At 38.0% G+C, this 27,159-nt stretch overlaps 2 protein-coding genes across 4 annotated transcripts; both read right to left on the bottom strand.

Annotated features, from left to right (window-relative positions):
* Positions 1–6,514: 6,514 nt before the first annotated feature.
* On the bottom strand, positions 6,515–15,663 carry LOC108426241 (arrestin domain-containing protein 3-like). 3 transcript variants are annotated; one of them, XM_017695591.2, is made up of 8 exons: positions 15,341–15,663; positions 14,835–15,116; positions 13,890–13,931; positions 13,604–13,664; positions 11,168–11,312; positions 9,387–9,483; positions 9,005–9,261; positions 6,515–7,556 (listed from the first exon to the last, which is right to left on the bottom strand). In XM_017695591.2, exons 1-8 carry the CDS (start codon positions 15,348–15,350, stop codon positions 6,993–6,995), a joined length of 1,458 nt encoding a protein of 485 aa, XP_017551080.2. In that variant the 5' UTR covers positions 15,351–15,663; the 3' UTR covers positions 6,515–6,992. The 3 variants fall into 3 exon arrangements, with proteins under 3 accessions (XP_017551080.2, XP_017551081.2, XP_017551082.2); XM_017695592.2 differs by having other exon boundaries at positions 15,347–15,663; XM_017695593.2 differs by having other exon boundaries at positions 15,392–15,663.
* Positions 15,664–20,065: 4,402 nt separating this feature from the next.
* LOC108426243 (arrestin domain-containing protein 3-like) lies at positions 20,066–26,246 on the bottom strand. Its single transcript, XM_017695594.2, has 7 exons — positions 25,644–26,246; positions 25,304–25,345; positions 25,011–25,071; positions 23,664–23,808; positions 22,053–22,149; positions 21,670–21,926; positions 20,066–21,096 (listed from the first exon to the last, which is right to left on the bottom strand). Exons 1-7 carry the CDS (start codon positions 25,903–25,905, stop codon positions 20,449–20,451), a joined length of 1,512 nt encoding a protein of 503 aa, XP_017551083.1. The 5' UTR covers positions 25,906–26,246; the 3' UTR covers positions 20,066–20,448.
* Between the last annotated feature and the right edge of the window lie 913 nt (positions 26,247–27,159).

The raw sequence follows: 27,159 nt of genomic DNA, 5'->3' as shown, positions 1-27,159 counted from the left end.
TACAAACTTGCTTTAAACTCAGGATCACAAGTAAGTTTTCCTTTACTGTATTGATCTGTAGGCGTCTGTTCATAAACATAAACTAACCAAAACTAATTTACTATAAAATGAAAGTGTTTGTATGAATTCAGAAAAAAAGAAACGTGCCAGTCTCGACTGCATGTGTGGACATATTTCTATATTGTGGTCTATTTACACAAAGTTAGGTTAGTTCATCATTTAGGGACGTATGTGCTCCCAAATTCTTATGGTGCTGCACTGACGTTGAACCGTGTGCTGCACTGGGTCAGTATGACCAACAGGTCAAAACAAGCTCAGAACAAAGTGACCACTGTGCCCTGATTGGTCCTCTTGCTTTGCACTTCTTTTGTTTTGACATGTTACGTTTTTACACACACAGAAATCAAAAGGAACGACAGATTTCTCAAAATGTAGTGGAGTAAAAAGTCAGATATTAGACTCTGAAATGTAGTGGAGTGAAAATAAAAAGTTGCCCAAAATGGAAATACTTAAGTAAAGTACAGATACACAAAAAAACTACTTAAGTACAGTAACAAATTACATTTACTTAGTTACTGTCTTCTGGGTTTCTGGGTTAGTTACTTCTGGGTTTTTCATATGTGATGCTGCTGATGGTAAAGTAGTGGTAAAATAACAACAACAAAAAAAAGTTTTCTTTGAGGATTATTTTATTTGGTCTTAGAACACTCTTCATGCATCCCTCCACCATGATTAGATTAAAATAAATAGAGTAAAATATGTTTTAGGCCAAAGCTTTATCACAAACCTCTGTAAAATGACGTCTCAGAAATCAGGCACCATATCCATAACCATTTCATGTTTTTTTTTTTTTTTTTATGAGGGAGTCTTTAGAGGTGGTTCACCACCACTGTGAACAATTCTGATTCTGTAAGGTTGTCTAGAATGAACTATTTCAACAAATCAGATATTTTTTTAACACCAAAGGATTCCATTAATGAAAAAGTCTGTTTTTATAATAAGACATCAAATTAAACTATTTGTCTTAAGGAATGCATGAATAGATAACAGGCCTATCACACTGCTTTGGACCCAGCACAGCTCATCTATAGTCAGTGGGCAGTCAACACCACTTCATATGTACTAGCGTTCTTAGTATGTTGTTACTATAGACACAAAAACTGCAGAAAGTGTATAGGAGTGCATGCTTAATAAGAAGTTTCCCCTTTATTGATCACATTTTTAGTTTGGGTCACAAGGTGGGCTGCTATTGCCCTCTAGTGATCAGATTTAAAAACAGCCACATGATTTAGAAAATAATATAGTGATTTCATATTTAATAAAAATTAAAATGATGAGATTATGACATAATTATATTTGAATTATTTAATAAATAAAGTTATTATAAAGTATTATGACAATAATGGTGGTGATGTATAAACAGTCAGAAAATATAGTCAGATAAAAGTAATAATACTGTGCTAAATGTTTTCAGATTCTTCCTACAAAAGACTAAGAGAACATAATGAAACACAAAACACTGTATTTAAAGCATCATTTCATTTACTACCTTTAGCAGCAACAACTATATTTGAGCTCTTTCTATAAATGGAGATCAGTCTTTCATATCAACCTGAATTTTAGCTCACTCTTATTGCAGAACCGCTTTAATTCAGCCACACTGGAGGGCTTTAGAGGATGAATTGCCCATTTAAGGGTCTGCCACAGCATCTCCATGGGGTTGAAGTCAGGATGTTGACTAGGCCCCTCCAGAACCTGAATTTTGTTTCATTTCAGCCATTTGGAAGTGGAGTTTCTCTTGTGGTTCTTGCTGCATAACCCAATTGCACTTAAGTTTCAAATCACAGATTGATTTTCTGCCAGATTTTCTGGTAGAGGAAAGAATTCATGGTACTCTCAGTTATGGCAAGTCAGCAGAACATCCCTACACCATCACACCACCACCTTATTTGACTGTTGGTATGATGATCTTGCTGTAGAAAGCTGTGTTAGCGCTACACTAGATGTCATGGTATCCTGTCTTCAAAAAGGTTACATTTTTTTGATTCATCACTCTAGAGATGCTTTCTGGCAAATGTGAGATCAGACTTTATGTTCCTCTTTTTCACCAGTGTTTTTTGCCTTGCAACTCTCACATAGATATCATTTATGCCCCGCCTACAGGGAGATTCACTTGAAAGAGGCCCTGAATATTCTGTAATACTCTCTTTAGGACAAAGCAATCTGAACAAAACAATGAGCAATGTGCTCCTCAGTATGTGGAGCTTTGATAAAACTGGTATACCCCTGTGACAGAGCGATGAGGTAGGTGCCGGTCAGCCATCACAACATTTAACTTCTGTTTGCAACTTCCAGGTACATACCCCTGTACCCCTTCATGTGTCTGGCAGAAAAAATTAGATCACTTACAGCATCGCTTATAATGCAATTGATTACACACACGTCAAGGTATGTAGTGGATTTTGTTAGTTCAGATTTCTTCATCTTAACAGGAGTTACAACAGAATATTTGGGGCCATTTTCAAGCGAATCGCCCTGTATTTCTAATGATGGAATCATGAATGCTGACCTTATCTGAGGGGAGCAAGGCCTGCAGTTGCTTACATGTTTGTCTGGGTTCTTTTGTGACTTTCTGTAATCAGTCGTCACTGTGCCCTTTGAGGAATTTTGGCAAGCCGGAACTTTTGGGAAGTTTTTTCCATTTGGAGATAATGGCTCTCAGCGTGGTTCGCTGGAGTCCTTGAGCCTTTGAATTGGCTTTGTAACCCGTTTCAGACTGATATGTTTCATCAGCTTTCTTTTATCATGGCATAATAAGACCTTTTAGCGTACTTCACATTACTGGAAAGGTTCTGTTTAAGTAATGTTCAGATTCAGCAGGGCTGGCAGTAATCAAATACTTTTTTACAGCTTTATATTGGTTGTGTTAGAACTAAACTTATTTAAACATGTTCTCTTAATGATGTATTATTATTTAGCTTCATTTTGTTTATACGTTTTTCACAGCTAAAAACCAGCTCAAACAATTCAAGTTAATTTTTATCTCCTAGTTCAACAATATGTGACATTGAACAAAAAAGGCCACCGGCAATGAGTAACCATCATTTCATAATAACTAGATTAGGTCTATTGAAAACACAAAAGCCAGTGTAAACTATGTAGAATATAAAGAGGTAGTAGGTCAGAGCGTATTGCAAAGTAGGTCCATTCACATTTAAGAGATAACATAGAAAGTAAGCAATTGAGGGTGTCTTAGTCGGGTAGCCAGTAGGATCACATACTTTCCTCAAACTGAGCCCCTGAGTCTCCTTTCAGGTGCAGTGTTAAGGGTGGAGACCTTTAGTTGCAAGCCAAGTTTGAATTGTTTGCTGGGCTTAAAATTCAAAAAGAATGTCAGCGTGGGAGGGTTTGTTCATGATCAGATTTCTTGACTGTAAAAGAACATTTCAGATCTAGACTTCCATTCCTCTACTACGTGTAGCCTATTACATGTTAGTTCCATAGTAGAATAGGATTGTCTTACTCTATTCCCATAATACACCTAAAAAATAAAATCCAACTTCCTTCAAAAAGCATACAGACCCAACATTCTGTCCACTGTTACTTCCACACTGTACCCACCTTACACCCAATATGTACCCATTTAGTGTGCCTCTCAAGGGACTTTCATGGGAAAAGGACAAAATGAGGTCCCATATAAGCCCAACATACACTACCCATTATCGTCCCACACTGTACCCATTTTGTACCCGTCTTTAACCCATATGGGCTGCTGCTCAATGACCCTACGTAAAAACTGAGGACAAAATGGGCTACCATTATGGGGCCCATTATAAAATGCCCATAAGGAGCCCAGTTTGCCAACGAAGGTCCAAGTCTGTACCCATGTTGTATCCATGTAAAACCCACTTGGGCTCATATAAGCCCAACATACATACCCATTATGGTTCTACGTTGTACCCGTCTTACACCCATCTTTAACCCACATGGGCTTCTGCTTAAAAGGCCCACGTGAAGACTGAGGACAAAATAAGTTGGATCCAAAATGGGTCACTTTGTTGTGGCTTGTCATTTAGCCAATATGCTGGATGGGCTTTCACAGTAATGAGTGGATAGTAAGCCTTAAAATGAATAAGTGAATAATAATCCTGAGGTTTATGGGGATATAATGGGGAGTTTTTTTGGAAGTGACTTATAATGTTGTCATACACTCTTGTGTAACTTTGGTAAGGTATACTTTATAGGGCGTTGTACATGTGCAGGTGGTGCATGTCTTTTGTTTGCACTGTAATTCCATTGAAGCAAGTGAACCCTGGCCGTTTGTTAGACTATTATATGTGGCTGCTCAACTTGGTCTCAGCAAATCACCTCCAGTGTTTTAAAAAAAGCATGAATGTGACTGTTTTCAATAAAATGCACACATATAAACATGAAATGATTCTACTGTGATGCTACTAGTATACAGCTTCTCAAATTACAACTAGGAAGCTATAAAAATTAGTGAATGAGAAACAGAACTGTAGATAATTTCTTAATGACTGTGCTGTAAAACATTAAGAATGACCAAGTATTATGAAACCAAGGTTATCAAATCTGAGGCAGATAGCTTACAATAAATTAAAATTAAAATGAGGCAGATAGCTTATTACAATAAATAAATAATTACAGTATATTATTTGTCATTTAGTAACCTTTTTAAACACCTCAAACAGTGCCTGCCCTCTAGCTTACAGTATTCAGTTGACACAGATGAGCCCTAAGAATATGACCACCTGCCTAATGCTCTGTTGGTCCTCAGTGTGCCACCAAAACAGTTCTGACCCACTGAGGCATGGACACAAGACTTCTGGAGGTGCTCTGTGGTATCTGGCACCAAGACTAGCAGCAGCAAGTCCTGTAAGTTGCAGGCAGTGCTGCTGCACATCCCACAGATGCTTAATTGGATTGAGATCTATGGAATGTGAAAGTCAAGGCAACAGCTTGAACTCTTCATCATGTTCCTCAAACCGATCCTGAACAATGTGTGCAGTGTGCCAGGGCAGTTTAGCCTGCTGAAAGAGGTAGATAGATAGAGATAGATAGATAGATACTTTATTGATCCTGAAGGAAATTTAGCAAGCAGATCACTGCAACCAGGGAAATTATTGTCATGAAGGGATGTACCTGGTTCTCAACAATGTTTATATAGGTGGCATGACATCAACATCACTGCTCAGACTCAGGATTTCCCAACAGAACATTGCCCCGAAGATTTCATGCCCTCCACTTTCTTTTTCCCCAGTGCACTGCGTGTTATGACACATTATCCTGTAATTATTGTTTAAAAAATGTTTGTGACTTGTGCCACAGTAGCACTTCTGTTGGTTTGGACCAGACCAGATAGCCTAGATTTCCTTTGCACATTGATGAGCGTTGGGCAGCCAACACCCTGTCGGCAAGTCAGAATTTGTTCCTCCTCAGACCACTGTCAGTAGGTATTCACCACTCACCAGGAGCACCCCACAAACCTTGCCATTTTGGAGATGCTCTATAATGATTTGACCCTTGTCAAAGTCACTTAAGTCTTCACACATCCAACACGTCAGCTACGATAACTATCTGTTCAGTTACCATCTGATATTTCCCAGACCTTGGCATGCCCAATTGTTACAAAATAATCAATGTTATTCGCTTCATCTGTGAGCGGTTATCAGAGTACTTTGTTGCATAACAATTCCAAATTCAATAAAATACCAGAGCAACTATTATGAAGGGATTCCAAACGCTGAATGCTGGTGTATACTGGTGATTTCAAACGTTGAATGCTGGTGTATACTGGTGTACATCTATATGAGTAAATCAGATGTTCAAAGACAATATATGAAAAAGTTTTTGTTTTTGAAAAACATATGCCTATATGTATGTATGTATATAGTGCTGTGCAACATAAAACATTAAAATAAATACAAATGGTCATAAATACAGCAAAAACGTCTTGTTTTCAAAAAATTACTTTAGTTAAGCTATTTAGAAAAACTTTTCTAGCTGCCATGAGGAGAGGTTTGGAAATGTGTTAATGTTCTGTGGTGTGTATAGTACTGTGCAAATGTCTAAATATGTAAAGCTATTTATGTAGACAGTAAGCATTTATATCTTAAAAATGTATGAAATCCTTAATTAAATGAAATGAGGTGTGCTGCTGGTGAAACTGACTGCTGGAATAGGCTCCAGCATCCCCCTGCGACCCTGAGGGAGAAGCAGCTAGAAAATGTGTGTGTACCTGTGCTGGTGAAACTGAACAAACCTATACAGTGGGTGGGGTTTGTGTTTCAAAATTCTTATTATCTTTTACTTTATCTTTTATTGATTTTTATTTCCATTTATTATAATGTTATATTGGGTGTTTACTGGGAAAAAAACACTTACTTCCCAGATAAGTAGTTTCCAAGTATTTTCTTGGGTGCCTGAGACTATTGCACAGAACTGTAAATGCTTAAAGGTGAGCATACAAAATGAATTTAGTGACGCAGAACAGTTAAAATTCAACTTCATTATATACCAGGTATAATAATACCTTTAGAAATGTGGGTAAAATATTTTAAAAACAAAGATAAATCATATATATATAACATATATAGTTATACAATAGACATTTTTAGATTTACTATCTAATAGCACTTTAGTGGCTTTTCATGATTCAAGCACATTAAAGTCCATGCAGCATTTGTGTCTGAGTATATGATTATGAAGTCCTCCTGTAGCTGCCCTATTCACCTCTGAAACAAAGCAACATTCATAAAGGCATTTATAAAACAATAACAACTTAAAATTACACGCTTCTTGAGGTTAATATTTGAAAATGCACTACTATTCTATAAACTGTCATAACGGCTTTTCAAAACTTCATCACAGACTGTCACAGTGAAGCAAACACCATAATGTTCTCTATGCTCATTTGCTCATAACTGCATAATGATCTTCTCGTCACATGGAGAACTCAAAGGCACGTGTGATTATGCATGTTTTTCTTCTGGTGGTTTAGTTGGATAAGGCTCTGACTGGTTGGTTGGATTGGCTGAATTTGGCCAGTATCCAGGGGGACCTCCTGCTTGACTATAGGGTGGGTTAGACGGATTTGGACAGAACTCTGGAGCACTTGGTGCTGGATTCTGCTGTGGGGCAGAAGGACCTGGATAACCCATAGCAGAATATGGTGGAGGATTGCAGGATGGAGCTGATGGAGGCCGCTGGAATCCTGGAACTGTTGGGTTTTGATTTGGATAGACATCTGTATAGGAAGGAGGAGCTTCTGGATTGGCTGGCTGTGGATACACAGGTGAAGGGTAAAGGCTAGGGTAAAGTACTGGAGCTGGTCCAAAGGCAGCACCAGGAGGACTAGGCCCAAATGCAACCTGAGGTGGAGGACTGGGCCCAAATGCAGCCTGGGGTGGAGGATAGGGATCATTGTGTTGAAAGCTTGGTGAGCTTTGCTGGGGACCGAAAAGCTGGCCTACAGGAAGAATGGTCACTGGAAATTTGATCTCTGGGTCACTTGCATAGGGGACATCCAAATAGACCTAAGAAAAATAAGAAGAGTGATATTACAGTCAATTAGGGAATTACAGTCCAAGATTAAAGTTTCTTATTTCCTAAAAGCTAGCATTTTCATAATGAATGAATTTTGCAATTAAATAGACCACATCAATGAGTAACCTTGCTTTTACATTACGTTTTCAAAGATACACAAACTCCACATACACCAATCAGGCAATCAACATTTAGAACACTTGTTTCTATGCTCACTGTCCATTTTATCAGCTCCACTATTTTCTGCATACTTTGTTAGCCCCATTTTACCCTGTTCTCCAGTGGTCAGGACCACCATGGACCCTCACAGAGCAGGTACTATTTGGGTGGTGGATCATTCTCAGCACTCTAGTAACACTGATGTGGTGGTGGTGTGTTAGTGCGCTGGTACGACTGCATCAGACACAGCAGTGCTGCTGGAGTTTTTAAACACTGTGTCCACTCACTGTCCACTCTATTAAACACTCATACCTTGTCAGTCCATCTTGTAGATGTAAAGTCAGAGGCAGTAGCTCATCTGTTGCACAGTTTGTGTTGGTCATCCTCTAGTCCTTCATCAGTGGTCACAGGATGCTGCCCACAGGATGCTGTTGGCTGGATATTTTTGGTTGGTGGACTATTCTCAGTCCAGCAAGAGGTATTTATTAAAAACTCCAGCAGCACTGCTGTGTCTGATCCCCTCATACCAGTGCAATACACACCACCAAATCAGTGTCACTGCAGTGCTGAGAATGATCCACCACCCAAATAGTACCTGTTCTGTGAGGGTCCGTGGGGTCCTGACCAATGAAGAACAGGGTAAAGAGGGCTAACAAAGTATGAGAGAAACAGATGGACAACAGTCTGTAATTGGAGAACTACAAAGTTCACCTATATAGTAAGTGGAGCTGATAAAATGGACAATGAGCGTGGAAACAAGGAGGTGGTCATGAAGTTACGCCTGGTCAGTGTATCAGTGAATGTAAGACACAATCTATAACACCATATTACATAACTAATAGACATGTCCTTATACATTTGATTCCACCATCCACAATGCAGGAAGTATAGTAGATTGGGCAAGTTCAGGCTTTTGTTTTAACCTCAAGATCAAACTCTGCAAACTATGAACAGCTATAACTATAATATACATAAAACACATTATTTCAGCCTTGTCTGAACAACTGCTCACTGGAAAGCTGTCAATCAAAATCATTTTTTTAAATCAGATTTATCATCAAAAAGTTAAGATTTGTGCAAGAATATATTTTAGCCTTCACTACATCCAAATTGAGATTACTGTTGGCTTAATGAAAGCCTGGAGAAGCAGGCCCTGAGGTTGTAGCTGCAATCTAAACCTCGTTTTTGAGCTCTGCATCTGGCTAAATATAGCAGAAACACTGCTAGAAGTTAGAAGATGAAGCCATTTAGTTTTATAAAGGAAAAAAAATACTGGTACCTTAAGTATGTACTCCAGTTTAATAATACTGCTATTTGCGACGGTTAGTTCCAGGTTAGGTGGGATCTTCAGATCTGTGTTGACTATTTGCTTTGATCCAGTTGGGACAGGATCTCCTACCAATTTGAAAATGGTTTTATATGAGTGCTTAGAGCTGTTTTGTGCATAGAAGCCCTGTATTTGCTCTAGTTTGTACTTTAGCTTGAGCTGGCGAGATGAGGAGTTTTCAACACTGGTGGAAACTCTGATGACATCACCTTTTAGAAAGAAAGGATCAAAATATACAGAGTGAAAAACTGCACTGAATTAGCTAAACATGAATTGAATTGTGCCTTTTACATGAGGAGTTAGACTGAACGCTTGAATGATGATGTAAACTGACCTTGCATATAACCCGTTCTGTCAATCGTTGCTCTCATTGACGCACTTCCAGAGGTGAAAAGCTTCATCTTTTTGTCTATAGCTGCACTCTGTGGGCTCTGTATGCAAAGAAATAAAAGACAGTAAGTAACTAAACAGCTCTAAAAAATGTTTAGCTTGACAGAATTTTCTTTATGTGCACTATTTAAAGAATGCCACACGTCAAAGCCACGGCCTTATTGCTGTTGCTGTCCACAGCTTTGCCTCACTTGAAAATGCACAACTTGTGTGTCACAAAAGGGCCACTTACACAAGGACAAATAGAGGATCAGAATCAGAAGCAGAATCCTTTATTGATCCCAGATGGAAATTGCAGTTGTTACAGTTGCAACCATTTATGTAAAAGAATAAACACTTTAATAATTTAAAACAAAGATAAAGAGAAAAACTACAATAAGTACACAAGATTTAAGTACTTATGAATATAGTAAAGTGGCGGTGACTGTAATAATAAATATGAATCATCTAGTATAAAGCAGTTCAAATTATAGTACCTCTGAGTTTTTGCACACAATTATTATTATTACACATATGAACAGTTTGGTATTGAGTTTTGCACAGATGAACCACACTTAGTGAATCACACACTGAGGGAGGAGTTAGAGAGTTTGATGGCCACAGGTAAGAATGGCTTCCTGTGGCTCTGTGGTGTAGTGAAGAGTGGACTTTGTAATAGGAATGCATATGATGACTTTTATTGAACAGTCCAAGCATAACATGCATTAACTTTGTAATTACTTTAGTATAAGCTTGAGGTACAGAACTAGAACCAGGGTACATTGCAGTTTTTTCTAGCTGAGCAGGCCGTGCTAATTAGCCAGTGAGCAAACTGTCACTTTCCTGCAACTTTAGAGCACAATTTCTATTAATTTCCTGATTTGAACATATTGAAAAAATATGGCCTGGGCAGAAGTTATGGCATATTTTATATTTTATTTTTTCCACAATAGAAATTGCGCTGTAAAAGTAGAGTATGTTACAGTCAACCTTTTTAGTGACGCTGTGTTATTCATTTTAATATATAGACCTCCCAAGCCAAAGAGTAATTGGCAGAATTTGAAACACTAATATCATTTTTATCCACAAAGTATGACCAAATTCGTCTCTATGAGGACTTTAACTTGCATGCATACTGACAATCCATCAGACAGTGAAGCATTAGAATTCATTAGAATTCTAGAAACATTTGATTTGAAGCAGCATGTGGGCAGCGCCACCTACAAGCCACACACTTAAAGATGATTCTTCGAGGGCTCTTCAGTAAAGACAACGGTTTTATATAGAACCGTGAACACCCAAAGAACCATTTGCATGATTAAAGCTTTATTAAAAGTTCCAGCCCAAACCTTTTTGAACAGGGTTCTATATAGCACCAAAAAACATTCTTCTGTTGCTACAATGTCGGGCTTGTTACAATAGAAGAACCCTTTTGGTGCTACATTGAACTTTTTTTTTTTTTTATTTAACCATTTAATTTAATTAATTGATTGATTGATTGATTGATTGATTACACATAATTTGACACTCTTTGCAGTCTGAACTGCAATGAGTGTATTGGGCAAACGATTAATATGGTCATAATCTATTCTAGTCTGTTTTATATTTACATACAGTTTTAATTCTGAAAAAGTAGAAAGTGATTAACAAGATACTGTAAAAATATTGTTCATTTCTTTTCTGGTATACTTTTTACAGACAGGCAGAGAGGACAAACATTAAAACACACATCAACTGAGCACATACCATGAAATTAACACCAGCATCAATCCTTGGCACAAAGTTGAATTCTATTTTCGCAGTGCGGTCCATCTTCCATGACCGACCCAGTCTGACTTCCAAAATGTACACAACTGACCCATAATATGCTTTAAAAGATCGTGGCATATTCCTGCATTTTTGGAAGACAACATAAATAAATGTGCGTTAAACCACCCAAAGATAAACCATTTGACATTTTTATAAAAGATACCTACAACAATCAATAATCCTATACAATAATCATAGATAGAACTCACATTTTAGTTACAATAGGGATACTTAAGACACCAGATACAACATTTTAAGGTCCTGACTTGTTTCATTATGTGATATAGACCATCCGGCCACTTCACTAAAACCATCTCCTTGTTTCTGTTGTCCATTTTATTAGCTCTACTTGCCACACAGGTGCACTTTGTAGTTCTACAGCTAAAGACTGTAGTCCATCTTTTTCTGTGCATACTTTGTTAGCCCCCTTTCACCCTGTTCTTTAATGGTCAGGAACCCCACAGGACCACCATAGAGCAGGTATTATTTGGGTGGTGGATCATTCTCAGCACTGCGCTAGCACTGACATGGTGACGACATGTTAGTGTGTGTTGTGCTGGTATGACTGGATCAGACACGGCAGTGCTGCTGGAGTCTAAACACTGTGTCCACTCACTGTCCACTCTATTGGACACTCATAGCTTGTTGATCCACCTTATAAATGTAAAGTCAGTGATAGGAGCTCATCTGTTGCTGAACACTTTGTTTTAGTCATCCTCTAGTCCTTCACCAGTGATCACAGGACACTGTTGGCTGGACGTTTTGGTAACACGCCACCACTAAGACAGTGTCACTCCAGCGCTAAGAATGATTCACCACCCAAATATGACCTTCTCTGTGGTGGTCTTGTGGGGGTCCTGACCAGTAAATGCATAAGCAAAGCATTTCTCCAACAGTTCGCTCTCTGACTCAGCATCTCACTCGTCTCTCTCTCTCTTTCAGCTCACACACACTCCCCAGGGCGTTGTTCTAGCCCTGTCCTCAACAATAAGGGCAAAATAAACCCAGTAAGGCTGAAGGACATCAACACAAATCAAAATACTAAAACATTTACTAAACACCCTACATTACTTTATGCTTATTTCAAAACATAATATTCAATTTGCTATGTTCACCCTGGGTTTATGACAGCAAAGTACTCCATCTGTTATACATGACAGATAATAAAGCTTCATTATGTTACTCTGCTACACAGAGGCTACACAGCTAGTACCAATGCACCGCAGTTTTATAGCAGTGCTATAAAATCACTTTGTAACTTTTGCAAGTTTTATTGATATTGTAATTAACAACATAATGGAAATAAAGCAAGAACGGCAAAACTTCCCTGTAGCTAACAGGCTACATGACACTAGATAAGCCCTTCATTACATTACAGAACTGAAATAGACCTGCAAAAACATTTAAACACTCATTCCAATACGTCTCATTTATCATAAAGGTTGCATTTGTAAAATTTGATGTCAAGTTGACGTAACATCTATGTCTGATTTTTCTGATATTAGTCTCTGGGGTGAAATGACAGACATTATTAGCTCCAAGTATGTCACAGTGACATAATGCTGACATTATAACACAGCTTGCTGGTTGAGCAAAACTGAACATTTGTTGTAGCTCTTATTCACAGTAAGTCACATTTGAATATATAGATTTAGATATAGATTTACATACTAAATTTATATAAATGTAAATGTAAATGTATTTATTTTTAGCTGTCACATCATCTGTGTTATTCTAGTAAATAAGTGTCATGTCACACCCCAATTCTATACATTTTTTTCCCCCATGTATTGATGCAATATGCAGCGTTTACTATATTCTGCTGTTAATTCTTTGGTGTATTTTGAATAAACAAAGGCCAGTTCAGGTTATAGCAAAATGTTATTTCAAAATGAAATAAAAACTTAAGCATTCGCTGACCCCCAGATTTGCTTAAATTTTAATATGGCCTTTTTTGTAGAGTGTGACAACGCTGACTTACAGTTCAGACTTACTTAGGTTGAGCAATATCACAATATTTAACATTATTTTAATAGATTATTGCCAATATGTCATAATATGCTTCTCTGAACATACGGTGGATATTTTGACAGTACCTAAAAAAAAAACCTTCCCAACTGCTTTTTGATTAAAAAGAGGGCAGAATTAGTCCTTTTTGATCAGTCCTGTTCACAGTGTGTGAAATGCTGAACACAGTCACAAATGTCAGAAAAAAATAAATATTGTGACATACTATGTATAGTAAAAAACATACTAGGGTATCATGATGTTTTGCCATATAGGCCAACTCTATGTGGTACCACAAGAACTAATACCAAAATGCAAAGCTCTGCTGAAACTGAATGTAAAAGACATTTCAGAATCGGAACTCACCCACTGGGCAGCTGAAAGCTAAATGGAAAAGCATGTCTTCCAGGCCTTACCACATTACCATCTAGAAATACAAGAAAAAAAAAAAAAAAACAGGCTGTAAATAGGCTACATTAACGGATACCAAGATGCCTCCAGTGCAATTACTGAACAGGAAAAAACATGAATCATCTAACAGTAGTGCGCTGTGCATTTGTTACGCTTCCTCCAACAGCTCATGGAAATTTCACATATCCATTTCCTTAAACCAAATAGCTGGATGCTGTAAACATAATAAGGTTATACTTACAGGTCTCCCCAGTTGTTATAATGACATTTGGTTCTTTTTTTGCTGTAAAAGAAACACAATAGAACAGGATGTGAGTGAATCCTTCACTTGTTTATCTCTTTGAGGTGCAGATGCCAGTGTACATCTATGTACACACCCACACAGTCAGGACACATTGTAGGCAATACTATAAGCATATTATAGGATGTAAAATATTGCATAATATCACATTTAGCTCTTATAGAAGTATTGAACAGCACTATGGATATCTTACAGGATCAGCTTGGGGCATAAATAGCGTTATAAACACATATGTACACACACACGCACACACACACACACACACACATCGCTATTGTTGGAACAAAACCTTGTATCTCCATTTTTGTCAATTTTCAGTTCTTGAAATAATTTGAAAATGCATGTTGGCCTTTATATTGTGTGTAAATTTCATTAAGTATAATAAAATAAATGGCCAAAAATGACTTGGAAAAAGTCTGATTCCATTGACTTACATTAAAAATAATGTATGTCTTTTCCTTCTCCTGTAAAGTTTTATATATATATATATATATATATATATATATATATATATATATATATATATATATATAACACAACATAAGACAACATAGTTCTTCATATCTAGGGAAGCAGCTTATTCCAAAAGGCATCGTCTGCCTGTATGTATATATATATATATATATATATATATATATATATATATATATATATATATGTGTGTGTGTGTGTGTGTGTGTGTGTGTGTGTGTGTGTGTGTGTGTATAACTATATACACACACACACACACACACACACACACACACCAATGTCAACAAGGAAGCTGACAAACATTTATGGCAGATGACGCCTTTTGGAATAAGCTGCTTCTCTAGATATGAAGAACTATGTTGTCTTATGTTGTGTTAAGGCCTGACAGCAGCAGTAGGGTAACCCGCTCCTCACCGGGTTTGGAGGGGTCCTGAATAAAAACCTGCTTCAGTTTGAAGTATCTCTCGTGAGCGTGGTATGAGTCCTCGTCATCACCACTTCCCTCTGACCAGCTCACGTCCGCGTCCCCTTTACACTTAATGTACAAGTAGTTGATCTTCGCCTCTTTGGCCACTTCCAGAAAAACTCGCCCCTGAAGAACGTCGCCGCTCGAGAAGGTGTTGGCCTCGTTAACCGGGTCGTAGTTCAAAGTGAGCTCTTTGATCGTGCTCGACATGTTTGCTTTCCCGCTGGTCGCTGCAGTGGGGTGTTCGGGAGGAGGCACACAATTTAAGGAGGGACTTTAATTAACATAGCAATGAAATTAAGGTGTCACAGACTTAACGGTGGAACTTAAAATGACATAGCATTAAATTTAAGGTGGCACAGTGTTTAAGGTGGAATCTTTTTAAGGAGGCACAGTACTTAAGGTGGAACTTCAGTTAACATAGCACAAAATTAGAGGAGGCAGTGTAATGTACGTGTACTCATTCAGCGCAGGTCCACGAGATCAAATCCACCGCATTACTGACCCCTACTCTTCCATATGGAGTTTTTTCATCCCTCGTATTTTGTATCGACTTCCATTGTATCCGCTGCGCAACTATCCTGCGTTTCCTTCAGGAAAGGCACATTTCTAGTTCAAAGTGAGCTCTTTGATCGTGCTCGACATGTTTCCTTTCCCGCTAGTTTAAAAGCTGCAGTGGGGTGTTCAGGAGAGGCTTCACAGCTTCTGTGTTCCAGCATGTCTGGTTGTGAAATATAAATCACGAGATCATAAACGATTTCCTTAGAAACGCGCGTGTGTCTCGAGTACGTAGTAAAACCAGAGACGCTGTAAAGGAGGAGCCCAGTCACTGGTTGAGACAGAGGCGCGTCAACGGAAGTTCAAAATACTTGGTCACGTCATTCAGGTGGACATCTGATAGTTCCAGGACGTTCTTTAAACCCAACATGACAGAAGTGCGTCTTTTGGTACTTAGCAGTTAATAAATGCATTGATTTGCAATATTTACATAGAAAACCAACGTGTGTGTGTAGTTACAACACTATGATGTATTTTAAAGTAAAATTCTCTACTAACAATATTCAAGTTTTTCATTTCAGCTCTTTACAGGTACACAGATAAACATTAAACCACAAACATTACTCACCGCAGCCCTCTAATAAACACTGAATAAACACTGAATAAACAAACATTACTCACCGCAGCCCTCTAATAAACACTGAATAAATAAACACTGAATAAACAAACATTACTCACCGCAGCCCTCTAATAAACACTGAATAAATAAACACTGAATAAACAAACATTACTCACCGCCGCCCTCTAAAGGTGTTACTAATAAACACTGAATAAACAAACATTACTCACCGCAGCCCTCTAAAAGGTGTTACTAATAAACACTGAATAAATAAACATTACTCACCACAGCCCTCTAAAGGTGTTACTAATAAACACTGAATAAACAAACATTACTCACCGCAGCCCTCTAAAAGGTGTTACTAATAAACACTGAATAAATAAACATTACTCACCACAGCCCTCTAAAGGTGTTATTAATAAAGACTGAATAAATAAACATTACTCACCGCCGCCCTCTAAAGGTGTTACTAATAAACACTGAATAAACAAACACTGAATAAACAAACATTACTCACTGCAGCCCTCTAAAGGTGTTACTAATAAACACTGAATAAACAAACATTACTCACCGCAGCCCTCTAAAGGTGTTACTAATAAACACTGAATAAATAAACATTACTCACCGCAGCCCTCTAAAGGTGTTACTAATAAACACTGAATAAACAAACATTACTCACCACAGCCCTCTAAAGGTGTTACTAATAAACACTGAATAAACAAACATTACTCACCACAGCCCTCTAATAAACACTGAATAAACACTGAATAAACAAACATTACTCACCGCAGCCCTCTAATAAACACTGAATAAACACTGAATAAACAAACATTACTCACCGCAGCCCTCTAATAAACACTGAATAAATAAACACTGAATAAACAAACATTACTCACCGCAGCCCTCTAAAGGTGTTACTAATAAACACTGAATAAATAAACATTACTCACCGCAGCCCTCTAAAGGTGTTACTAATAAACACTGAATAAATAAACATTACTCACCGCAGCCCTCTAAAAGGTGTTACTAATAAACACTGAATAAACAAACATTACTCACCGCAGCCCTCTAAAGGTGTTACTAATAAACACTGAATAAACAAACATTACTCACCGCAGCCCTCTAAAGGTGTTACTAATAAACACTGAATAAACAAACACTGAATAAACAAACATTACTCACCGCAGCCCTCTAAAGGTGTTACTAATAAACACTGAATAAACAAACATTACTCACCACAGCCCTCTAAAGGTGTTACTAATAAACACTGAATAAATAAACATTACTCACCGCAGCCCTCTAAAAGGTGTTACTAATAAACACTGAATAAATAAACATTACTCACCACAGCCCTCTAAAGGTGTTACTAATAAACACTGAATAAACAAACATTACTCACCGCCGCCCTCTAAAGGTGTTACTAATAAACACTGAATAAATAAACATTACTCACCACAGCCCTCTAAAGGTGTTACTAATAAACACTGAATAAATAAACATTACTCACCACAGCCCTCTAAAGGTGTTACTAATAAACACTGAATAAACAAACATTACTCACCGCCGCCCTCTAAAGGTGTTACTAATAAACACTGAATAAATAAACATTACTCACCACAGCCCTCTAAAGGTGTTACTAATAAACACTGAATAAACAAACATTACTCACCACAGCCCTCTAAAGGTGTTACTAATAAACACTGAATAAATAAACATTACTCACCGCAGCCCTCTAATAAACACTGAATAAATAAACACTGAATAAACAAACATTACTCACCGCAGCCCTCTAATAAACACTGAATAAATAAACACTGAATAAACAAACATTACTCACCGCAGCCCTCTAAAGGTGTTACTAATAAACACTGAATAAATAAACATTACTCACCACAGCCCTCTAAAGGTGTTACTAATAAACACTGAATAAATAAACATTACTCACCGCCGCCCTCTAAAGGTGTTACTAATAAACACTGAATAAATAAACATTACTCACCACAGCCCTCTAAAGGTGTTATTAATAAACACTGAAAACAAACACTGAATAAACAAACATTACTCACCGCAGCCCTCTAAAGGTGTTACTAATAAACACTGAATAAACAAACATTACTCACCACAGCCCTCTAAAGGTGTTACTAATAAACACTGAATAAATAAACATTACTCACCGCCGCCCTCTAAAGGTGTTACTAATAAACACTGAATAAATAAACATTACTCACCACAGCCCTCTAAAGGTGTTATTAATAAACACTGAAAACAAACACTGAATAAACAAACATTACTCACCGCAGCCCTCTAAAGGTGTTACTAATAAACACTGAATAAACAAACATTACTCACCACAGCCCTCTAAAGGTGTTACTAATAAACACTGAATAAATAAACATTACTCACTGCAGCCCTCTAAAAGGTGTTACTAATAAACACTGAATAAATAAACATTACTCACCACAGCCCTCTAAAGGTGTTACTAATAAACACTGAATAAACAAACATTACTCACCGCCGCCCTCTAAAGGTGTTACTAATAAACACTGAATAAATAAACATTACTCACCACAGCCCTCTAAAGGTGTTACTAATAAACACTGAATAAATAAACATTACTCACCGCAGCCCTCTAAAAGGTGTTACTAATAAACACTGAATAAATAAACATTACTCACCGCAGCCCTCTAAAAGGTGTTACTAATAAACACTGAATAAATAAACATTACTCACCACAGCCCTCTAAAGGTGTTACTAATAAACACTGAATAAATAAACATTACTCACCGCCGCCCTCTAAAGGTGTTACTAATAAACACTGAATAAATAAACATTACTCACCACAGCCCTCTAAAGGTGTTACTAATAAACACTGAATAAATAAACATTACTCACCACAGCCCTCTAAAGGGGTTACTAATAAACACTGAATAAACAAACATTACTCACCGCCGCCCTCTAAAGGTGTTACTAATAAACACTGAATAAATAAACATTACTCACCACAGCCCTCTAAAGGTGTTACTAATAAACACTGAATAAACAAACATTACTCACCACAGCCCTCTAAAGGTGTTACTAATAAACACTGAATAAATAAACATTACTCACCGCAGCCCTCTAAAGGTGTTACTAATAAACACTGAATAAACAAACATTACTCACCACAGCCCTCTAAAGGTGTTATTAATAAAGACTGAATAAATAAACATTACTCACCGCCGCCCTCTAAAGGTGTTACTAATAAACACTGAATAAACAAACACTGAATAAACAAACATTACTCACTGCAGCCCTCTAAAGGTGTTACTAATAAACACTGAATAAACAAACATTACTCACCGCAGCCCTCTAATAAACACTGAATAAATAAACACTGAATAAACAAACATTACTCACCGCAGCCCTCTAAAGGTGTTACTAATAAACACTGAATAAACAAACATTACTCACCGCAGCCCTCTAAAGGTGTTACTAATAAACACTGAATAAACAAACATTACTCACCGCAGCCCTCTAAAGGTGTTACTAATAAACACTGAATAAACAAACATTACTCACCGCAGCCCTCTAAAGGAGTTACTAATAAACACTGAATAAATAAACACTGAATAAATAAACATTACTCACCGCAGCCCTCTAAAGGTGTTACTAATAAACACTGATTAAACAAACATTATGTAAAACTATATGCTTTCTGCACAGGTAAACGGCCTTCTTAAATTTCTAACCTAACCTCAGGTGCCTAAAAAAAGTACAAATGTCTAAATATATAAAGCTATTTATCTGGACAGTAAGCATTTATACAAAAAAAGCATGTAAAAAGACATCAGAAACTGAAGATGTGTTCTATGTTTTTTTTCACTTTTTAATGTGTTTATTTTTATTTGCATTTTCAAAATTTTTCTTATGCCTGAAACTTTTGCACAGTACTGCTCAGCGTAAAGATAAGCATATAAAACATATTTTCATAACAGGTATATAAACAGGGGTAAAATCCTTATAAACAAAAGATGCATATAGAATATATTTATATAGATAAACAGACACATTTAGACATACTAGTGAAAGGCACTGTAATAGCTTTTAATGATGCATCAATTACATTAAAGTCCATGCAGGATTTATAGTGTTAATGTCCTGGAGTGTCTCTATATGATAACAGAAGTCCTCATGTATCTTCTCATTCCACCTCTTAAACAAGCAACATTCACAAAGGCATTTATTAAACAAGGACTTAAAATTACACGCTTGTTGTGGTTAACGTTTGAAAATGCACTACTATTCTATAAACTGTCAGCTTTGTCTGCAGACTGTCTAATAGCTTTGAAATCAAAACTTTGACAGACTGTCACAGTGAAGCAAACACCATTATGTTCTCTATGCTCATTTGCTCATAACTGCATAATGATCTTCTTGTCACATGGAGAACTCAAAGGCACGTGTGATTATGCATGTTTTTCTTCTGGTGGTTTAGTTGGATAAGGCTCTGACTGGTTGGTTGGATTGGCTGAATTTGGCCAGTATCCAGGGGGACCTCCTGCTTGACTATAGGGTGGGTTAGACGGATTTGGACAGAACTCTGGAGCACTTGGTGCTGGATTCTGCTGTGGGGCAGAAGGACCTGGATAACCCATAGCAGAATATGGTGGAGGATTGCAGGATGGAGCTGATGGATGTGGCTGGAATCCTGCAACTGTTGGGTTTTGATTTGGATAGACGTCTGTATAGGAAGGAGGAGCTTCTGGATTGGCTGGCTGTGGGCATGCAGGTGAAGGGTAAAGGCTAGGGTAAAGTCCTGGAGCTGGTCCGAAGGTAGCACCAGGAGGACTAGGCCCAAATGCAACCTGAGGTGGAGGATTGGGCCCAAAAGGAACCTGGGGTGGATGACTGGGCCCAAATGGAACCTGGGGTGGAGGATTGGGCCCAAATGGAACCTGGGGTGGAGGATTGGGCCCAAAGGCAGCCTGGGGTGGAGGATTGGGCCCATAGGGCTGAAAGCTTGGTGGACTTTGCCAAGGACCCTGGCCTGCAGGATAAATACACACTGGAAATGTAATCTCTGGATCACTTGCATAGGGGACATCCAAATAGACCTAAGAAAAATCATAAGAAATGCATAAGAGTTGCTTCCAAGGCAAGATCAAAGTTTCTAATATTCTCAATAGCACAATGTGGGTAAATTAATGTTGCAATTAAATAGACCACATAAGTAACTTGCTTTTACATTTGGTTTCCTATGCACTTGATTTCACCATCCACAATCCAAGAAGTATAATAGTTTGGACAAGTTTAGGCTTTTGTTTTAGTTCAAATTCTGCAAACTGTGAAGAACCATCACTATAGTATACATATAGTAGATCATTTCAGCCTTGTCTTGAACAACTGCTCACTGGAAAGCTGTCAATCATACATTTTAGTGTACAACTAGAGTTATTAACTCTATTGCAGAGTTATTATTGGCCCAAAAAGTTAAAGATTTGTGCAAGAACATATGATTTTAGCCTTCACTATACCCATATTGAGATTACTATTGACTTAATTAAAACCTGGGGAAGCACGTCCTAAAGCATCTAAGGCTTTGTTTGTGCTTTTCGTCTATAGATTAAATGTAGGACAAACACTACAGCTGAAGGCATTTAGCGATACAAAGGAAAGGAAACTGGTACCTTAAGTATGTACACCAGTTTAATAATACTGCAACTTGCGATGGTTAGTTCCAGGTTAGGTGGGATCTTCAGATCTGTGTTGACTATTTGCTTTGAACCATTTGGGACAGGATCTCCTACCACTTTGAAAATGGTTTTTGATGAATTCTTGGAGCGACCTTGTGCAAAGAAGACCAGTTTTTGCTCTAGACTGTACTTCAGCTTGAGTTCGCGAGATGAAGAGTTATCAACATCGGTGGAAACTCTGATGATATCACCTTTCAGAAAGAAAAAATAAAAATACACAAGTCACAAACTGCACTGAATGACCTAGAAAGCTTGATCTGTGGTTTGCCGGTACAGGAGAGTTAAGATTGAACGCTTGAGTGATGATGTAAACTGACCTTGCATATAACCCATTTTGTCAATCGTTGCTCTCATTGACGCACTTCCAGAGGTGAAAAACTTCATCTTTTTGTCTATAGCTGCACTCTGTGGGCTCTGTATGCAAAAGAATAAAAGACAACAAGAGTAAACTAATCAGCCCTAGGAATCATTCTATGTATAGTTTGACAGATTTTTTAAGTGTAATATATAAAAGTGCCATTAATAGCATACATGTCAAAACCATGACCATGCTGTTACATGTCCTCCCCAGCTTCACATCACTTGAAAATGCACAATATATGTGTTAGAAAAGTGCCAATTACACAACGACAGGTAGCGGAAGGGGCAACAATGAGTGGGTTTTGTGACAGGAATACATCTGCCCTGAGCAAAATGTTTTCTGAAAAGTCCAGGTATAACATTGTGAACAATTACTTTGGAATAAGCTTATGTTGCACAATTAGAACCATGGTGCTTTACTATTTTTTTAGCTGCATAACCCTTGATAATTAGCCAACTACCAAGGTAACACAGTCATGTAAAAGGGAGCAACATACTGGGGCATGAAAATGTTTGGGCACAACTGGTCAATAACATATTCTGTTGATTTAATTAATAACACCTACAGAGAACACACTTTCGTGCATTTAATGCACAATTTCTATTTATTTGCTGAATTTTAACATATTGAAAAAAATAAAGCATATAAAATGAGGCCTTTGCAAAAGTTATGGCACAGTGTATATTTTACGTAGATTTTTTTGTGGTCATAATTCTATGTAAATTAAAAAAATAACAAGCTTCTATAAAAACGTCTGTTTCATTTATGGTATGATTTTATTATTGAACAGTATATCCCATATTACATAAGTTCAAAATGTAATCCACACAGTCATGTGATCCACACAGAGTATAACATCATTGTACTACAATGATGAAGAAACTGTGTCTAATGTAAAAAAACAATGTTTGCTGCCTTGTTATGTATGAACGGGACAATGAGCTGTACTGACTATTGAGCACTGCAAGATTATTGATTACTGCCCTGATGGCAAATTTTCATAGTAAACATAACTGTTCCCAATGGGTTCATATGACAACTTTTCTCTGGTGACTGCTTTGTTACTGATAGTCTCATTTTTTTAACTGAAGTAGCAGGATGAGTGGCTTGGCTACCTCTTTGCTACAGGCCTGCTGGTGAAGTAATTTATTTTGACCTGTTTCACTTCCCCTTCAACGGACAATCTAACAATGATCCTTTGTAATGATAGACCTAAACAAATGATCTGGAATTGAAAAAATTTCAAAATAAGTGAGGAAAACAGCGTTCAGTTATGTAATCTAAATTGTATCCCAATGCCTTCCATTCTTTTAAATTAGACATTCATTCTTTGGGCTGCAAACAACATAATATTAATGTTTACTATTGAACTTTCAGGCTGGGTTAGCATGTAGACCTGCAATACACTACATAAAATTTGTTGTGGAATCTTACTTCTGTTACATTATTGTCTATGGCCATGGTGGGAATACTGAGACAAGTAGTCTGATAGAATGCCTGCCACTATAGATTCAGTAAAGCAGACAGGCCTAGGGGAAAAACATAAACAAAACAACTGAGCACATACCATTGTATTAACACCAGCACCAAGCCTTGGGACAAAGTTGATTTCTGCTTTTGCAGTGCGATCCATCTTCCATGAACGATCCACTCTGACTTCCAGAATGTACTTAACTGACCCATAATATCCTTTAAAAGATGGTGGCATATTCCTGCAATTAAGAATACAGCATAAATAAATGTGCATTAAACTACCCAAAGATAAATTGTTTGACATTTTGAAAACTAGTCATTTCAAATGATTCTTAATGCTACACAACAATCCCAGACAGAGGTCACATTTCTGTTACAATAGGGATATTCAAGACACCTTTTATGGTCCTTACAAATTGACCTGTCTCATTGTGTAACATACATGTATACATGTCACAGTCACCTTCCACAAGTTAAACAAGAGAACTCAAAAAGTGAAGTGCAGTTAGCATAATGTGAAGTTATGTAGAACTCGGCTGACATTAACAAGAAAAACAATTGAGTAATGGTCAGATCCAGTTTGATATACTGTGCTCTGACGTATTCAGACAACCCTTCTTCTTAGTAAATCCGGCTAATTTGAAGAGCACCTATTGCTGATACATACCAACTAGCAGGGTATATAGTTTCCCAGCATTGGGCTTTGGAGCAGCAGAACTGTGTTCTCTGCAGTAATGAAGCTCCAACCGACGCCTCTGGGATGAGTTGTAGTGGCATTTGAGATCCAGAGCATCAGTACCTGACCTTACTAATACTCTCATGGCTGAATGCAATCAAAACCTCACAGCAGTATGCAATCAAAACCTCATAGCAGAGTTTTAGCATCTAGTATCTATGAGGTTGAGTGTTTTTCAAAAGAAGTGTGGCACACTTCCAAGTGGCGAGTTGAAACTGGTGTGGGCCTGTTAAAAAGTACTAAAACGGGGCCTATGTCTCATATAAACAGTCCTATATTATCACCTACTATGACTTTTGCAAGGAGTGGCTCAATATCATTATTTCACAGCATCCATCCATCCATGCAGTGCTTAGATTTTAGTATGTTAAAGATTTAGTCACATGAGCAGCACTGTCACTGTGATACACACTGATATGCTATGCCATTTCACCCAAAAAAGTGTCATGACAGACAAATGTCAGAAAACCAGTGTCACATCTTATGTCAATTTGACATCAAAGATGACATAAACAGCCTGCATGACAGACGATGCCTTTTGTGCGCCCTTATAAATATTTGCAGGGTCATGTCAGTGGTCATAATGTTGTCATTGTACATATCATGCATGACCTACATGAGCATGACCTACAGTTAATGAGAACTTAATCCACAATGCAAAGCAACGAAATGGTGTGTGAAAGACATTTGAGGATCGGTACTCACCCATGGGGCAGCTGAAAGCAAAATGGAAAAACATGTCTTCCGGGCCTGACCACATTACTGTCTAGAAACAAAAGATAAAAAGAACAACATTAAGGGAAACGAGCTGTGAGTAGGCTACATTAATGGATGGCAAACCAAAGCAGCCTTCAGTGTGACGGCTGAAAAACAAAAACAGTACACTGTGCAACCTGATTTGTTAAGCTTCCTCTGACAGCTTATGGAAATTTCCACATATCAGTTTTCATAAACCATTTGGTTGGTAATTGGATGCTGTAAAATAAGGTTATACTTACAGGTCTCCCCAGTTGATATAATGACGTTTGGCTCATTGTTTGCTGTAAAACAACAGAATGTAAATAAGTATTTGTCTTGTCTACCTCTCTAAGGTGCAGCTGTGGGAAGATAAAATCCAGTGTACTTTGTGTGTACTTTGCCACCCACCCACACCCACACACACACACACACACACACACACACACACACACACACACACGGCATAAATAGTTTTATTTTAATGTAAAACTTCTCCATGAATGAAATCTAATGAACAAAGCCTAAATACCACTGTGCTGTGTTGTTTACGCTGCCCTGTGTTAAGGCCTGACAGCAGCAGTAGGGTAACCCGCTCCTCACCGGGTTTGGAGGGGTCCTGAATAAAAACCTGCTTCAGCTTGAAGTATCTCTCGTGGGAGTGATATGTGTGGGTCCGATCATTATGCCTCTCCGTCCAGCTCACGTCCGCGTCCCCTTTACACTTAATGTAAAAACAGTCGATCTTCGCCTCTTTGGCCACTTCCAGAAAAACTCGCCCCTGAAGAACGTCGCCGCTCGAGAAGGTGTTGGTCTCGTTAACCGGGTCATAGTTCAAAGTGAGCTCTTTGATCGTGCTCGACATGTTTGCTTGTCCGTTGGTTTAAAGCTACAGCGAGGCGCTCAGGAGAAGCTTCAGAGTTGCAGAGGTTTCACGCCACAGTGTCTGGTGGTAAAATATCAATCGCGAGAACATGAAGCGAACTACTTTCTCAGAAACATGTCGTCAAGTCGTGCTCGCGCGCGCCCTCCTACGGGCGGCGTCCACTACAATGAATTTTTCTCTTCAGTTCGCGTAAACAAGCGCCCTCCGCCCCCCACGAACAGGCTGCCTGTGCCCCCCAGCTGCTGAAAGAAACTTCACTTTCTGCCTGTTTTCCTTGATCTGGTAGCGATGTAGATCCACGTGCTGGTCAGGTGCTGTCAGTGTAGTGAAGCCATTTGCTGCAGATCAGTACTAGACAGTTCCAGGACTGGCTGCTTGTATTGGGACACAGCCGGTGAAAGAGAAAGAGAAAGTTGGTCACATCACACGGTTTGTTGGTTTTCTAAGACTTAGACTTAGACATAGACTTAGACTTTATAGTTATTCAAACTAACACCGTACAGTGCGCATTGGAACGAAATTTCGTTTTATTTATTTATAACTATGTTAGCATATCCGCTACAGAGAACACACTTAGACATTTTTACACACATTTACACAAATAATATATATGCCAGGGCAAAAGTAGTGGTACATTTTATATTCACTGATTATCTTTTTCCAAAAATGTTAAACTCAATCTTTATTTGAAAATGAGTGCTTTCTGAGAACACTGAGAGTGACCCTCATGTGCAATGTGGCCAAGCATTAGAGCAGAGAGTGAAGGACTGAAAAGACTAAGAAACGTTGAAACAAAAAGGTACAAGATAAGAAAGCAGTAAAAAGGCTAAATAAAATATTAAGATAAAATAATTTAAAAAACAGTTCCGTAAAAACTAAAGGCACCGGGAGGATGATCCAGTCACTTTGAAATGAGTTTCCGTTGTTTACTGAAAGCTTGGATGTGTTATCGGTTACAATGGCATATGGCCAATGAGTGCTTTGTAAGTAAACCGTGGTCAGTGTGTTTCCTGATGTACATCCGGAGAGGACCACCCAGAGTAAGCACTGATGAGCATTGCATGGTTCGCCAGTGATGAATCTCAGAGCTGAACGACAGACTTAATTCAAAGGTTTAATGTATGTGAATTAGCCCTGCCACTGGCCCAGCTGCCTTGTGTTGTTTCTGCTATTCTGGGTTGGGTTGTGGGGGAGTTGAGTGGGTGAAAGTGTCTTCTATGGAGTGAAAGTACA

Source organism: Pygocentrus nattereri, chromosome 20 (assembly GCF_015220715.1).
Source record: "Pygocentrus nattereri isolate fPygNat1 chromosome 20, fPygNat1.pri, whole genome shotgun sequence".
Lineage (NCBI taxonomy): Eukaryota > Metazoa > Chordata > Actinopteri > Characiformes > Serrasalmidae > Pygocentrus > Pygocentrus nattereri.
This window is presented reverse-complemented; position numbering and strand designations above follow the sequence as displayed.

Excerpts from the sequence above, each read along its gene's own strand:
- LOC108426241 (XM_017695591.2), bottom strand. Across the intron at positions 13,932-14,834 it reads TCAGGACCCCTCCAAACCCG|CAAAAAAAGAACCAAATGTC; the intron begins GTGAGGAGCGGG and ends TTTCTTTTACAG. Across the intron at positions 11,313-13,603 it reads AGCTTTCAGCTGCCCAGTGG|GAATATGCCACGATCTTTTA; the intron begins GTGAGTTCCGAT and ends CCAAAAATGCAG.
- LOC108426243 (XM_017695594.2), bottom strand. The coding sequence starts at position 25,905 with ATGTCGAGCACGATCAAAGAGCTCACTTTGAACTATGACCCGGTTAAC. Across the intron at positions 23,809-25,010 it reads TGCTTTCAGCTGCCCCATGG|GAATATGCCACCATCTTTTA; the intron begins GTGAGTACCGAT and ends TCTTAATTGCAG. Across the intron at positions 21,927-22,052 it reads CAAAATGGGTTATATGCAAG|GTGATATCATCAGAGTTTCC; the intron begins GTCAGTTTACAT and ends TCTTTCTGAAAG.